Source organism: Setaria italica, chromosome VI, assembly GCF_000263155.2.
Source record: "Setaria italica strain Yugu1 chromosome VI, Setaria_italica_v2.0, whole genome shotgun sequence".
In the NCBI taxonomy this organism is placed as follows: Eukaryota; Viridiplantae; Streptophyta; class Magnoliopsida; order Poales; family Poaceae; genus Setaria; species Setaria italica.
Window position 1 is genome coordinate 30,238,086 of NC_028455.1, and position 14,843 is coordinate 30,252,928.

At 51.3% G+C, this 14,843-nt stretch overlaps 2 protein-coding genes and 1 pseudogene across 2 annotated transcripts; 2 read left to right on the forward strand and 1 right to left on the reverse strand.

Annotated features, from left to right (window-relative positions):
* Nucleotides 1–697: 697 nt before the first annotated feature.
* On the forward strand, nucleotides 698–5,371 carry LOC101760744 (nitrate reductase [NADH]). The gene is made up of 4 exons (XM_004973598.3): nucleotides 698–1,859; nucleotides 1,956–2,096; nucleotides 3,375–3,607; nucleotides 3,700–5,371. Exons 1-4 carry the CDS (start codon nucleotides 833–835, stop codon nucleotides 5,035–5,037), a joined length of 2,739 nt encoding a protein of 912 aa, XP_004973655.1. The 5' UTR covers nucleotides 698–832; the 3' UTR covers nucleotides 5,038–5,371.
* Nucleotides 5,372–5,557: 186 nt separating this feature from the next.
* Nucleotides 5,558–8,285, reverse strand: LOC101773167 (annotated as a pseudogene).
* Nucleotides 8,286–11,513: 3,228 nt separating this feature from the next.
* On the forward strand, nucleotides 11,514–13,017 carry LOC101761151 (aspartic proteinase nepenthesin-1). The gene has a single exon (XM_004973599.3). It carries the CDS (start codon nucleotides 11,549–11,551, stop codon nucleotides 12,881–12,883), a length of 1,335 nt encoding a protein of 444 aa, XP_004973656.1. The 5' UTR covers nucleotides 11,514–11,548; the 3' UTR covers nucleotides 12,884–13,017.
* Nucleotides 13,018–14,843: the final 1,826 nt, after the last annotated feature.

Sequence of the window (14,843 nt, forward strand, 5' to 3'; positions counted from 1 at the left end):
CATGAAGTCACAAGAGATGAGCTTGAACAGAAGCTGTCATAATTCAAGCTAATTTTGATTAAACATATATCAAACGCACCGCGTTACGATACAATAGGAAATAAACTATGAATGGGTATTAAAAAACATACACAATAATTTATAACCTAAATATATGATAAAGATCACAGCGCATTTATGTAATTAATGCATCTTAAAGTTGCCATTAGTGGGGAATGCAAGTGTTTTTCTCCGCAAACCCGCATATACCATCTCAAAAAATGACGTACATGTACATGCGGGTTCGCGGACAAGCCCATTTGTATCTCTATTGCTAGCCACATGGGAGCACAAGTTGATGGATTAGTTGAACACTATCAGGCAACATGTAATTAAACAGTGTTTGTTTTGAACTTCGTGCAAGTGAGATACTTTTACTTGGTCTCCAAATGCATGCATTCTCTGAAATTACCAATCTTATCCTAGTGTGAACCAACAAAAATGTACACACAACCAGACCATGTCGTTTCCAGGTTGGAACGCAAACTAAATTGTCAATCTTTGCAAAGCAACCAAGAATTACGAGATCAACAATTTTTGTGGCGCCGAAGAGTGCTCCTCAAAGTGCCAAGCGTTAGTGTGCTAGCTAGGCCGTAACGAAACTTGTGGCGCATACTGCCTTTTGAGGCGCCGCGCCCGTGTATATATACGCCCCCTCATGCATGCTCTCCTTGAGCAGGCAGCCAGGCACGCACCAATACCAAGCCTCTCCCGGGCCAGCTTCTAGCATTGGCTCATCACCAGCACTCCAGCAGGCAGGCAAAACGCAAGCAACACCTCTCCGCCAGACATCATGGCCGCTTCTGTCGAGCCGCGGCAGCAGTTCGGCCGCCTCGAGGCGGTGCGGGGAGCCGCCGCGAACGGCGCCAAGGCGTACCCTCCTCCGGCGAGCCACATCCCTCGCCGCGCCGACTCTCCCGTGCGCGGCTGCGGCTTCCCTCCCCTCGTCTCGCCGCCGCGCACCAAGCCCGACGAGGCGTCGGACGACGAGGACGACGAGCAGGAGGACTGGCGCGAGCTCTACGGCTCCCACCTGCAGCTAGAGGTGGAGCCGGCGGTGCACGACTCGCGCGACGAGGGCACCGCGGACGCGTGGATCGAGCGCAACCCGTCCCTCATCCGGCTCACCGGCAAGCACCCGCTCAACTGCGAGCCGCCGCTGACGCGCCTGATGCACCACGGCTTCATCACCCCGGCGCCGCTCCACTACGTGCGCAACCACGGCGCCGTGCCGCGGGGCGACTGGGCGACGTGGACCGTCGAGGTGACGGGCCTCGTCAAGCGCCCCGCCCGGCTCACCATGGAGGAGCTCGCCCGCGACTTCCCCGCCGTCGAGGTCCCCGTGACGCTCGCCTGCGCCGGCAACCGGCGCAAGGAGCAGAACATGGTGCAGCAGACGGTGGGCTTCAACTGGGGCCCCGCGGGGGTGTCCACCTCCGTGTGGCGCGGCGCGCGCCTCCGCGACGTGCTCCGCCGGTGCGGCGTCATGCCGCGCAAGGGCGGCGCGCTCAACGTCTGCTTCGAGGGCGCCGAGGACCTCCCCGGCGGCGGCGGGTCCAAGTACGGCACCAGCATCACCCGGGAGTGGGCCCTGGACCCGTCCCGGGACATCATGCTCGCCTACATGCAGAACGGCGAGCCGCTGCTGCCGGACCACGGCTTCCCGGTCCGCGTCATCATCCCCGGCTGCATCGGTGGGCGCATGGTCAAGTGGCTCAAGCGCATCATCGTCACCCCCGTCGAGTCCGACAACTACTACCATTACAAGGACAACCGCGTCCTGCCGTCGCACGTCGACGCCGAGCTCGCCAATGCTGAAGGTAAAATCACGGAAGCAACACCAATAATCGTCAAATTTCGAGCATTTCTTCGCTAAATTTCTGAGCAAATGTGTGACTGTTATTGCAAATGCGCAGCGTGGTGGTACAAGCCGGAGTACATCATCAACGAGCTGAACATAAACTCGGTCATCACGACGCCGGGGCACGACGAGATCCTGCCCATCAACAGCATCACCACGCAGCGGGGCTACACCATGAAAGGATACGCCTACTCCGGTGAGTTCTATGCGGCCCCTGACTTTTCTTTCTTTTGACTATGACTTTGCTTAGCTGTTACGAATATATATGAAACTTTGGCCCCGGAGTTTTCATATTCATATGGCGGTGCCGTGACACGGCTTACATGACGCAGTGTGGTTTTTCATCCAAGTTTCACCAGCATAGACGCAAAGCATAGAGAAAACCAGTTGTTGTTGTATCCTTATACAATTTGAAAAACCTGTTCTTCCACCATGCCCAACCAGTATCTCCATTGTTATCTCAAATAACCCTGTTTAACCTAAACATAGCAAACAACTTAAGAGTGATGCACACCTTATTAAACTAGCTAACTTGTTTATTGCCATATTCTTAGTCCAAGAAAAAAATAATCTGACTTAGGAAATATGACTAGTGCAGCCATGAAGAGGCATTCCTGAAGAAGACCTTTTCATTCTATTTTTCAGAAAGGGAACATTTTTCACTATAAAGATCCTAATACGTTGAACTGTCGATATCATAACTAGCAGACCACAAAGTTTGATTCTTTCACGAAGAAAGTTTAGGAGAATATGGAATCTAACAAGGCATACGTGACGTAACAAGAAACGCACTTTTAATTTGGTAAAACACTGTACTTTTGACTGTTGAGGAAGTCTAGATGACCAACAAGAGCACTAAGGGTACTCAACCAGCAATATGCAAACATGGAGGACCCTTTCATGATTATACTACCAGTCCCCTGGAACTAGCTTGGAAACCGGGTGCTGGAAACAATGCACAAGTTGATAGTTTGCTATGCCCAACATGTGCATGCACTTTTCTGCTAGAGAAAGCGTGCACAGCCGTGTTGGCACTTCGTTGCATCCAAAAGGTGCTCAGCTGAACACCACAAAAAAAATGTTCCTTCTGCAATGGTCAAAGAGGGCGCTGCTGAATTTGTGTGGCAAGGGTGAGAAACGAACAATAAGCTGTCACTGTGCCTCTGTTTTGTCGGTTACTGTGGGCTGTGGCAGCAAGGCATGTATAGGTTGCAACTGGTTCTCTCAAAAGAAAAAAAAATGTACAGTTTGCACCTGGGGGCGGCTGGGAAACATTTGACAAGTCCACTTGTGGTCAAAAGGGGCTGCAGTCTAGGTGGCCAATCAGAGCTAGAATAAAGATCCATCTTCTATCAGGACCTTTTTTTTTTAACCTTTCCTGGCAGTCAAAGAAACTTACTAATTTGGTAAAGAAAAGTGACTGAGGGTAGAAGTCGAGCTGAGCCTAACGACTTTTCTCTGTTTTGGCGCGTAGGCGGCGGCAAGAAGGTGACACGGGTGGAGGTGACGCTGGACGGCGGCGAGACATGGCTGGTGTGCGACCTCGACCACCCAGAGAAGCCCAACAAGTACGGCAAATACTGGTGCTGGTGCTTCTGGTCCGTCGAGGTCGAGGTCCTCGACCTCCTCGGCGCCAAGGAGATCGCCGTCCGCGCCTGGGACCAGTCCCTCAACACCCAGCCCGAGAAGCTCATCTGGAACCTCATGGTACTTTGTCACTGGCATCGTGCAGGAGCTCCATTGATTCATGGCACTCTGTTTCTTGTGTGGATTCTGATGGTTCTCTGTTCGTTGGGCAGGGCATGATGAACAACTGCTGGTTCAAGGTGAAGGTGAACGTGTGCCGTCCGCATAGGGGCGAGATCGGTCTGGTGTTCGAGCACCCGACGCAGCCCGGCAACCAGACCGGCGGGTGGATGGCGCGGCAGAAGCACCTGGAGACGGCGGAGGCCGCCGCTCCGGGGCTCAAGCGCAGCACGTCCACGCCCTTCCTCAACACCACCGACGGCAAGCAGATCACCATGTCCGAGGTGCGCAAGCACGCGTCGCAGGAGTCGGCGTGGATCGTGGTGCACGGCCACGTCTACGACTGCACCAAGTTCCTCAAGGACCACCCGGGCGGCGCCGACAGCATCCTCATCAACGCCGGCACCGACTGCACGGAGGAGTTCGACGCCATCCACTCCGACAAGGCCAAGGCGCTCCTCGACACCTACCGCATCGGCGAGCTCATCACCACCGGCACCGGCTACAACTCCGACAACTCCGTCCACGGCGGGTCCGTGCTCTCCCACCTCGCGCCCATCCGCGAGGCCATCAGGGCTCCCGCGCCCGTCGCGCTCTCCAACCCGCGCGAGAAGATCCACTGCCGCCTCGTCAGCAAGAAGGAGCTCTCCCGCGACGTCCGCCTCTTCCGCTTCTCCCTCCCGTCGTCGGACCAGGTGCTCGGCCTCCCCATCGGCAAGCACATCTTCGTGTGCGCTACCATCGAGGGGAAGCTCTGCATGCGGGCGTACACGCCGACGAGCATGGTCGACGAGATCGGTCATTTCGACCTCCTCGTGAAGATCTACTTCAAGAACGAGCACCCCAAGTTCCCCAACGGCGGGCTCATGACCCAGTACCTGGAGTCGCTGCCGATCGGCGCATACATCGACGTGAAGGGACCTCTGGGCCACGTCGAGTACACCGGCCGCGGCAACTTCGTGATCAACGGCAAGCAGCGCCACGCGAAGCGCCTCGCCATGATCGCCGGCGGGAGCGGGATCACGCCCATGTACCAGGTGATCCAGGCGGTGCTGCGCGACCAGCCGGAGGACCAGACGGAGATGCACCTCGTGTACGCCAACCGGACGGAGGATGACATCCTCCTCCGCGACGAGCTGGACCGGTGGGCGGCGGACTACCCGGACAGGCTCAAGGTGTGGTACGTGATCGACCAGGTGAAGCGCCCGGAGGAAGGGTGGAAGTACAGCGTCGGGTTCGTGACGGAGGCCATCGTGCGGGATCACGTGCCGGAGGGCGGCGACGACACGCTCGCCCTCGCCTGCGGGCCGCCGCCGATGATCCAGTTCGCCATCTCGCCGAACCTGGAGAAGATGAAGTACGACATGGCCAATTCTTTCATCGTCTTCTAAGACAGTAGCGGCCAACCAATTAATTTGGTACGTACAACGCACCACATTTACTGTATATACAAAAACTAGCCGAATTGCCAGCGTAAATTACATGAGAGATGGGGTTGTGGGAAGAAGGATTATAAGTTGTACACTTGTACCCTGCTCTAGCCAAGAATTATGAGGCCAGAGCGGCACATAGGCCATGTTTTGCCCTCAGGATTTGCAGATAGTGAATTCTGAGGGGAGCACTGTTTATTTCTTCCTGTATACTACTAGCATGTAACTATTGTTCTTAGCCTTCTTATGGAAATATCTGAATGTGTCCTTTCTTTTTTAAGGCTGAATATGTATGTTAGTTGTTTCAAGAAGAGAAATATAAGTTTAACAAGTTAAATTGTATTTCTTCTTTCTGAAATTTCCTCTTCTTGCTTGCAGCAGTTTCCTGTTTTTTTTCAAACAATCTTTTTAAAGGCAAGGAGTTCCGGTAATTCACTATAGAAAACTGGCAACGGTAAAATAAGCCAAAATGACTAACCAAAGTGGCTCTCCATTACTCACCAACATTCTACAAACAATGGAGTCCAATCCAGCGAATTAGATTTAATATTCTTCCACAAAATTAGTTTAGAATATAGAACATTATATATATAATAGGTAACTTATTTTAAAAAAACTTAACATCCCACACCATTTTCAAGATAAGGAGACCATAACCTTGCAAATAAGAATCAAATAAAACCTGGAAGCAAAATTGTAAAATTCGACGGGGACTGGTCATGTCGGAGGGTCATCCGGCGTTCACAATTATTTTGGGTAGTTGAGAAATTACTAATTCTGGACCCCTATCTTATATGTCATCCAGCTAAGTGGTCTTGCCATTCTTACGAGTCAAAACATCTCACGAGAGATCAAGAGGCAAAGGAATTCACTTTCTTTATCAAAGTTCTTGATGTAACATTAGGGACATTATTAATGCAAGGAGAGTGCCAAGTGTGCATATAGTCAAGTGTTAGGCTTCATTTGGGTGCCAAGAGTGCAAGATCAGGGACATTTTTTTTGAATGCTCGTTACCCTTCGTGGTTGGCAACGTCTAGTCGGCCTTGGGATTTGGAGCACTTCTTCGTGAGCTATCGAACAAGGGTTATTTTTTAGGGGTAGCTTTCCCGCATTTGCTTTCTTGCAAGTTCAATTCCACATTTACTTCATGTTAATTAGCTCGCTACATTTGTTGCCTAGGTTCTTGTTTTGTTTAGAATTCCTGGCTAAGGTTTCTAATTGTTCTAGAACTAGATTCTAACCGGTTCCAATTACCCCCCACCCAGCGAGCTGGCCATTCGATATTTTTGTATGGTGAATCTAGCTATGCAATTGTGTGTCTGTACAACACAAATTTAGCATTCTGCACAAAGCCTTTCTTCAATTCTTCACTGTGCAAGGACGTCGTGCAATTCCATGCGCACGATGATGGAAACACAAGCCTTATGTCATAATTGATGAATAGCTTGATCTTTTGTTAACTTGCTCATGCTAGACAATTAAGGGGTTACACAAAGAAATAGTCACACTATTAGAATGGGCTAACTTGCTCCTTTAGATATGCCATAATAATAGTCTTTTCCATGCATCATAACATACAACAACGTGATCTAACATTATATAGCATGGTACTATAGCACTTTTGACTTTGCCATACACTCTGGAATAAATGTTTTTTATCCAGTACACAATATTTCTATTTTTGTATACAACGATGTGCCATTCACATGTGGGCCTATGCTCGACTTATTCATCCCTATATATACTTCAAGTTTTCTTTATTCAATGTACATTTATGTAGAACTATTTATTTTATTTCTGGCAATGAACTCACGATATTAGGACTTAGAAGACGATGAAAGAACTGGACCTCTGGTACTTCATCTTCTTCAGGTTCGGCGAGACAGCGAGCTGGATCATCGCCGGCGGCCCGCACGCGTGCGCCAGCGTGTCATCACCGCCTTCTGGCACGTGTTCCCGCAGGATCCCCTCGGTCACGAAGCCAACGCTATACTTCCATCCCTCCTCCGGGCGCTTCACCTGGTCGACGACGTACCACACCTTGAGCCTGTCCGGATACTCCGCCGCCCACCGGTCCAGCTCGTCGCGCAGGAGGATGTCGTCCTCCGTGCGGTTGGCGTACACCAGGTGCATCTCCGTCCGGTCCTCCGGCTGGTCGCGCAGCACCGCCTGGATCACCTGGTACATCGGCGCGATCCCGCTCCCGCCGGCGACCATCGCGACGCGGCGCACCTGCCGCGGCTCGCCGCCGATCGTGAAGCCGCCGCGGCCGGTGTACACGACGTGGCCGAGGGGGCCCTTGACGTCTATGCGGGAGCCGATCAGGAGGGATTCCAGGTGCTGGGTCATGAGCCCGCCGTCGGGGAACTTGGGGTGCTCGTCCTTGAAGTAGATTTTTACGAGGAGGTCGAAGTGGCCGGCCTCGTCTGCCGCGCTCGTCGGCGTGTACGCCCGCGCGCAGAGCTTGCCGTCGATGTCGGCGCACACTAGGATGTGCTTGCCGATGGGGAGGCCGAGCGCCTGGTCGGAGGATAGCAGGGCGAACCGGAAGAGGCGGACGTCACGTGAGAGCTCCTTCTTGTCGACGAGGCGGCAGGGGACCTTCTGGCGCGGGTTGGAGAGCGCGACGGCGGGCGCGGGGGGATTAACGGCCGCGGGGATGGGGTCGAGGTGGGAGAGACTGGAGGACGCGCAGTGGACGGAGTTGTAGCCGGTGCCGGTGGTGACGAGCTCGCCGATGCGGTAGGCGTCGAGGAGGGTCTTGTCCTTGTCGGAGTGGATGGCGTCGAACTCCTCGGTGCAGTCGGTGCCGGCGTTGATGAGGATGCTGTCGGCGCCGCCCGGGTGGTCCTTGAGGTACGCGGTGCAGTCGTACACGTGCCGTGGACGACGATCCATGCCGAGTCGCGCGACGCGTGCTCGCGAACCTCGGCCATGGTGAACCGTTTAGCGTCGTCGGTGGTGTTCGTGGTGGCCTCCGCCGCGTCAAGGTGCTTCTGCCGCGCCATCCGCCCGCCCGGCTGGTTGCCGGGCTGCGTCGGGTGCTCGAACCCCAGCCCGATCTCCCCATTGTGCGGCCGGCGCACGTTCACCCTCACCTTGAACCAGCAGTTGGTCATCATCCCCTGAAAACACGATCCATCTCAGAGCATCATCAGAAATTCAGAATCCACCAGAAAAAAAACAGAGTGATGTGCCAAACGATCGATGCCTTCGTACCATGAGGTTCCAGACGAGTTTCTCGGGCTGGGTGTTGAGCGACTGGTCCCAAGCGCGGACGGCGATCTCCTTGGCGCCGAGGAGGTCGATGACCTCGACATAGACGGACCAGAAGCACCAGCACCAGTACTTCCCGTACTTGTTGGGCTTCTCCGGGTGGTTGAGCTCACACAATAACCATGTCTCGCCGCCGTCCAGAGTGACCTCCACTCGTGTCACCTCCTTGCCACCACCTACACAACAGAAAACGGAGAAATAATCATGTAAATGTAATGGTTTAAACTGTCATTAGCTTAAAATCCAACACCGCACGTGCACCTATCTTCTTCCTTACTGGCCGATGCGCCGATGCATACAACTCAATATAGCGTAAGATCAAATGTCTTAAGTTTAAACCTAGTAGGCATGATTAAATAAAAAACAGTTATAGTGGACTTATATTTTTCACGTTTTGAGGTCCGCCCATAGCCAGCCGTCCTGATTTGTGTCCAGCAGCGCCTTATATGCACCACTGCTAGGCGGTTAACCTGCTTCCGTGGCCTTCTTTCAATCTCTTTTATGGATGCTTCAGAAAAAATAGCTCCACTTCACTAACCCCACAAAATTGCCTGTCAAACCCTCCAGTTACGTAAATTTCAGCTTCAAAAAAAAGTGGAGCTAGGGGTCAGATACACATTTTTCCTAGAGTATCTCAGAGGTGCTCCAAAAACAACAGTTTCAGACTTCCTCGTAGAGTTGAGGGTTATTTACTCACCTTTACCACTCGTTACACAACATACTGGTTCGTTTCTAATTTTTGTATCCCTTCCCCGTTGCTGTTTCCTCCATCTGCCGCTCAGCCCTTTCTAGAAGCGTCGGAGCAATTGGCAGAAGGCAAGGAAGAAACCCTAGACCATCGGATGTTCCAATGCTAGATCAAGAGAAGCGTCGGACGAAGCATATTCACTTCAGAAACTTCCAGAGATGTTTTGAGCAAAAACTCTTCAGCACCGAATGTTCCGACGGTAGTATTGGACAAAGCGTCGGATGAATTTTGAGTGAGTCAGTGAAGAAGTTGGGCATGGAGGAGCCAACGGCTAGCTGCACTGGATGTTCCGATGCATGTCAAAATAGATCATCGGAATATCTGATGGTATACTGTAACTAGCCGTTGGAGCAACGGCTCTTTGATGCCTTGGGCTATTTATACCCCTTCCACTCGCCTATTTGAAGTGTTGGAGTGTGCAGAAGTCTATTGGAGATCAAGACTCATCAAGAACACATCCAAGCCACCAAAAGTGTTTAAGTGATTATTCAAAGGCTTAGTACAAGCTTAGAAGAGTGTTTAGTGCTAGGATAGGCCTAGAGAAGAGAGAGTGCAAGGTGTGTTTACCTTGTGATCGGTTCAAGGAGTGAACCATAGCAGGAGCAACCTGTACAAGCTGTGCTGGTGCCTTGAAGCCTTGGTGTCTCGCCGACAAGTTTTCGACCCTTTGACTTGGTGTGGAGCAACACCGACGACCGTGTGTGGAGAATTGGAAGACCCCCTTCCTTCGTGGAAAAGCTCCTTAGTGGAGACGGCATCAAGGTGACTGGGTAACTTGGCGTGAGCCTTAGCAGTCGAGTCTTTGTGGCAAGTCAAGGGATGTCCCGGAAGAGACTTGATGACCAGGAAGCAATACTCCTGTGTGAGTGTTTCAACAACGTGGACTAGTGGTGGCTTAGTGTCTACCGATACCACGGGATAAATCATTGTGTCAAGAGTTTGCTTCCCCTCATCCTCGCCTCTTACATTTCTGCATTTCATACTTGCAACTTATGTACCTTTACTTTCTTAGTGTAGTATGTTGCTAGAATTGACTCTAGGTTGCAAAAGTTATTTTGGGATGAGTGTTTCATACTAGATCAACCTTAGTTGCACATCTTGATAGCATGATCTAGTTTATATTTGTGAATTAGTAGTGGAAGCCATAATTTAAGGTTTTAGATTGCCTAATTTGGTCCTTCCCTCTACGAACACCAATTCCTTGTACAGGAGCTACAAAGCACGGCTCCTGCCGACGTACCACTGAGCTTCTGCCCAGACTGCAAATGTACTATACTGCCCAAACCTTCGAATTGCGCTTGCTCCTATTTGGAGGCTGTGTACCTCAGTGGCTATTGCAGCTCTAGAAATCTCTGGTTTGTACTGTACATTGTACAGTACTACATTCACCACTCACCACCATTTCATCACTTCAACAGCCCAGAGTTTCCTTTACTTTTTCTTTCTTTGCTCCTGAAAGGGAGGAGCAATAGCTGCAATGCTCAGAAGGTACACAAACACAATGCACTCTTCTACTAGCACTTTGGAGGACGTTATGCTCACTTGATAGTATATTACTCCCGATGAGAGTAAACTTTGTTCTTACACTTCGGATCCATTCAAATCGGCATGCTTTGGTACCTCGATATGCAAGCAGAGTTGCCTTGCATATCACTCATGCGTTGCTCCTCCCAAGGGGAGCACTGAGCATGATACAGCCAGCTTCATTCCAACACGGGACATCGGAGTAGTTCGTTCACGTGGCGGGCAGCAGAAGTCTTGGACATTTGACCTGTTTGTAGTATTTCGCCGTCTAAATGAAATTTTGAATTGAGACGACTGGTGTGCATCAACCAGCAATAACTTCTTTTCTTATACAGGCAGGTAATTCTTTGAAGAGCATAATAATGTATATGTTCTTTGATCAAACAAGAATTTCTTGTTCTACCACCATGCTTGGTACATAAAAGTTTAGTCCCGGCCGGCTCCCGAATCGCAATCACCATTTGGTAAGGTATTGAATAATTCCTTCCATCACAGATCTCTAAACTTGACGAGCTTGCGTTGATCTGCCGGAGCTGAAAACCAAAATTATTCCAGCTGAACACCCGTCCCTCCCTGCATCTGCGGAAGTTTCCATTCACTGACACTGAAGTCTATGAATAGCCTCCTCTATACTCGAGTAGTTTACCCCATTATCCATGGTCAATCAACCCTTCGATCCATTTTTACACCTTATCCAAGACATCAACAGGTACATCCCCAAACCAATTAACCTTCCTGCAGTTCAGAACCACGCTCAAGCACGATTTCACACACTACATTCTGCAAAACCATCTTACATTAGTCCCTGATGCCTTGCTGCACACTAAACATACACGTAGTTTATAAAAGATGAGGAGGACCGTGGAATCTCCTTGCTCACAACCTCCGTTACAAGTTGACTGTCTCACTCGCCACCGCTCCAAAATGGCAGGCCCTGTCCTCTTGCTCATCCTACTCGTGCCTGCCATGTCGTTGCCCGTCGCGCATTGCGACGACAACGACGTCGGGTTCCAGCTCAAGCTGACCCATGTCGACGCGGGCAGGTCGTTCACCAAGCTTCAGCTCCTCAACCGCGCCATCGCCCGGAGCAAGGCCCGTGTGGCGGCGCTGCAGGCCGTCGCCGCTGTGACGTCGCCCGCGGTGGACCCAATCACCGCGGCGCGCGTCCTGGTGACGGCTAGCACTGGCGAGTACCTGGTGGGCCTGGCCATCGGCACGCCGCCGCTCTACTTCACGGCGATCATGGACACCGGCAGCGACCTCATCTGGACGCAGTGCGCGCCGTGCCTTCTCTGCGCCGACCAGCCCACGCCCTACTTCGACGCGAGGAAGTCCGTCACGTACCGTGCGGTGCCGTGCCGGTCGACGCGGTGCGGGCAGCTCTACTACCCGGCCTGCTTCCAGAAGGTGTGCGTGTACCAGTACTACTACGGCGACACGGCGTCCACCGCCGGCGTCCTCGCCAACGAGACCTTCACGTTTGGCGCCGGCAACTCCACCAAGGTCCGGGCGCCCAACGTCTCGTTCGGGTGCGGCAGCATCAACGCCGGCGACCTCGCCAACAGCTCCGGCATGGTCGGCTTCGGCCGCGGGCCGCTGTCGCTGGTGAGCCAGCTCGGCCCGTCCAGGTTCTCCTACTGCCTGACGTCCTACCTCTCGCCGACGCCGAGCAGGCTCTACTTCGGCGTGTTCGCCAACCTCAACAGCACCAACACCAGCTCCAGCTCCGGTTCGCCGGTGCAGTCCACGCCGTTCGTCGTCAACCCGGCGCTGCCGAGCATGTACTTCCTCTCGCTCAAGGGCATCAGCCTGGGGACCAAACGCCTGCCCATCGACCCGCTGGCGTTCGCCATCAACGACGACGGCACGGGCGGCGTCATCATCGACTCCGGCACGTCCATCACGTGGCTGCAGCAGGACGCCTACGACGCCGTGCGGCGCGGGCTGCGGTCGGCCATCCCGCTGCCGGCGATGAACGACACGGACATTGGCCTGGACACGTGCTTCCCGTGGCCGCCGCCGCCGAACGTCACCGTGACGGTGCCGGACTTCGTGTTCCACTTCGACAACGCCAACATGACGCTGCCGCCGGAGAACTACATGCTGATCGCGAGCACCACGGGGTACCTGTGCCTGGCGATGGCGCCATCCGGCGTCGGCACCATCATCGGCAACTACCAGCAGCAGAACCTGCACATTCTCTACGACGTCGCGAACAGCTTCCTGTCCTTCGTACCTGCTCCGTGCGACATTATATAGCTTTTTTTCGTGTGCGCTCTTGCGTTAGCCTTCAATAACTTCGCTGCTGGTCGTTGCAGCTGTAATATTACCACGTAGAGTAGCCAATGCATTCGCACTGAGATTGTGTCCCCAATTATGTAGCTGAACATTTAGCGTCCAAGCATAACCATTTTGGTGAATCTCGATCCGTAGTTGTACGCATCAACTTTCAAAAAGAGCGTTAGGCTAGCCGCATACACATCCCAACCACCGCTAGCCCATCCATGCTTGTTGTAGGGCCGAATTCGTCGATAAAATCAGGGCTCGAAAATTTTTGGACTGACTCGATCCGGGCCCAACCATGATCCGGGCCCGACCCAAACCTGATGTGAATAGTTGGCCCGACAACACAAATTTTAATGAATCGGTTTTTTTTCCGGACCTTTCTGCAAAGCGCTCGGTCTAAATGGCTATTTGATCTGATGAAAGTATCGTTTTAAAAAATATTTTTTAGCTTGATTAAATGACTGTTTGGTCTGATTTTTAACTAACGATGTGTGACTGTCTGTTTATCAGTAGTAAAAAATTATATGGGCACCACTATCAAGTATCAACACTGAGATTAACTATCATGGGCCTTCTCAAAAGGCCGTGGCTAATCCTCATTGGGCCTAGGAAACAAGCGTACAATGAAAATGAGCCCGCTTGCCTCTCTAGAGGCCCTCTTGCGTTATTTGCACTGGGCTTCAATTAGCTCCGCAAACATCTTATCAACAGGCCCAAATACTGCACAGGTGCCAAAGGGCTCACCTCGTTGGATCTTTTTTTTTTTTTTTTTTTTTTTTTTTTTTTGTAAAATACCTCGTTGGATTTCTGCCGAGGGCCAACAAAAGAAGGGTACATCGCAAAACTAATTCTACAAGGTGCAGCTGCGGAACAACGGGGTAAATAACTATAGTATAACTACAAGGCTCCCGCGCGTGTTTTTTTTTACTTTTTTCTTTTTCAATTATTTTTTCACAATTTGTACCAAGTAACTATAGTATATGTATAATTATATGTATAAGTTATGTGCATAATTTTTTTAACAACATTCTTCCAAAAGTTGTGATAAATATCACGTGTATAAGTTGTGTATATCATTAAAGTTGTATTATGAAATATCAGGAAAAAAATTATGCATATAAATTATGCGTATAGGTTACAACTTTCTTAAAAAAATAAAAACTGAAATTATTCTTACAAATTGTATCTAAAAGTCTGCACGCTATTTAAGTTGTGCTAAAAAATTATTTTAGAAAAAATATTCTAAAAATTATATTATGAAATCATGCATCGTTATGATAAATTATGATATTTTAAAAATGAAAAGTTGCGGATTTTAAACTTTCCGAAAAAGGAAAGTCGCCGGGATGGGAATGGGTTGTCGGGAACCGAGTGCCGGCAGCCCTCGTGGCGCGCGCTGATTAGCGCTACCCAGGTCCATCCAGCAGTTAAATTAGTTTGCTCGCCCTGGACGGCAGGGCAATTCACTTGCCTGCGACGCGCTGAAGAGATCGCATTCGCACCCGTTCGTGGTCGCCATGGACGGCGGGGCAAAAAAGTTCACTTGCCATGCATGCGATCTCTTGCGAGGTCGTCACTAGTGGTTAATTCACGCCCCACAACGCATTTTCCACACAGGTTAATTTCAGCATTTCACTTCCATCGTAGGTGTAGGGGTGCCATAGAACCGAACAATTCTTGCTAGGTCACACCAGTGGTGCCAAGATGCTGCTACGGCCGTCAGGCACCACTGATAAAAAGCAATCGCTTTCCACGGCGAAAGGCACCGTGCACCTACACTCGGCATATCACCAATTTTTTTGCACCATCATGCGAATCAAGATAACGGCCACGACCCAACCACCGCGAGAACAAATTAGCACCTTACTAAAGCCAAAGGCTAGTGCCCTCCCCGCCCGCTCGACGCTCGTCCTAGCTAGTTTCGTTCAAGGCA

Excerpts from the sequence above, each read along its gene's own strand:
- LOC101760744 (XM_004973598.3), top strand. The coding sequence starts at position 833 with ATGGCCGCTTCTGTCGAGCCGCGGCAGCAGTTCGGCCGCCTCGAGGCG. Across the intron at positions 2,097-3,374 it reads GAAAGGATACGCCTACTCCG|GCGGCGGCAAGAAGGTGACA; the intron begins GTGAGTTCTATG and ends TTTGGCGCGTAG. Across the intron at positions 3,608-3,699 it reads AGCTCATCTGGAACCTCATG|GGCATGATGAACAACTGCTG; the intron begins GTACTTTGTCAC and ends TTCGTTGGGCAG.
- LOC101761151 (XM_004973599.3), top strand. The coding sequence starts at position 11,549 with ATGGCAGGCCCTGTCCTCTTGCTCATCCTACTCGTGCCTGCCATGTCG.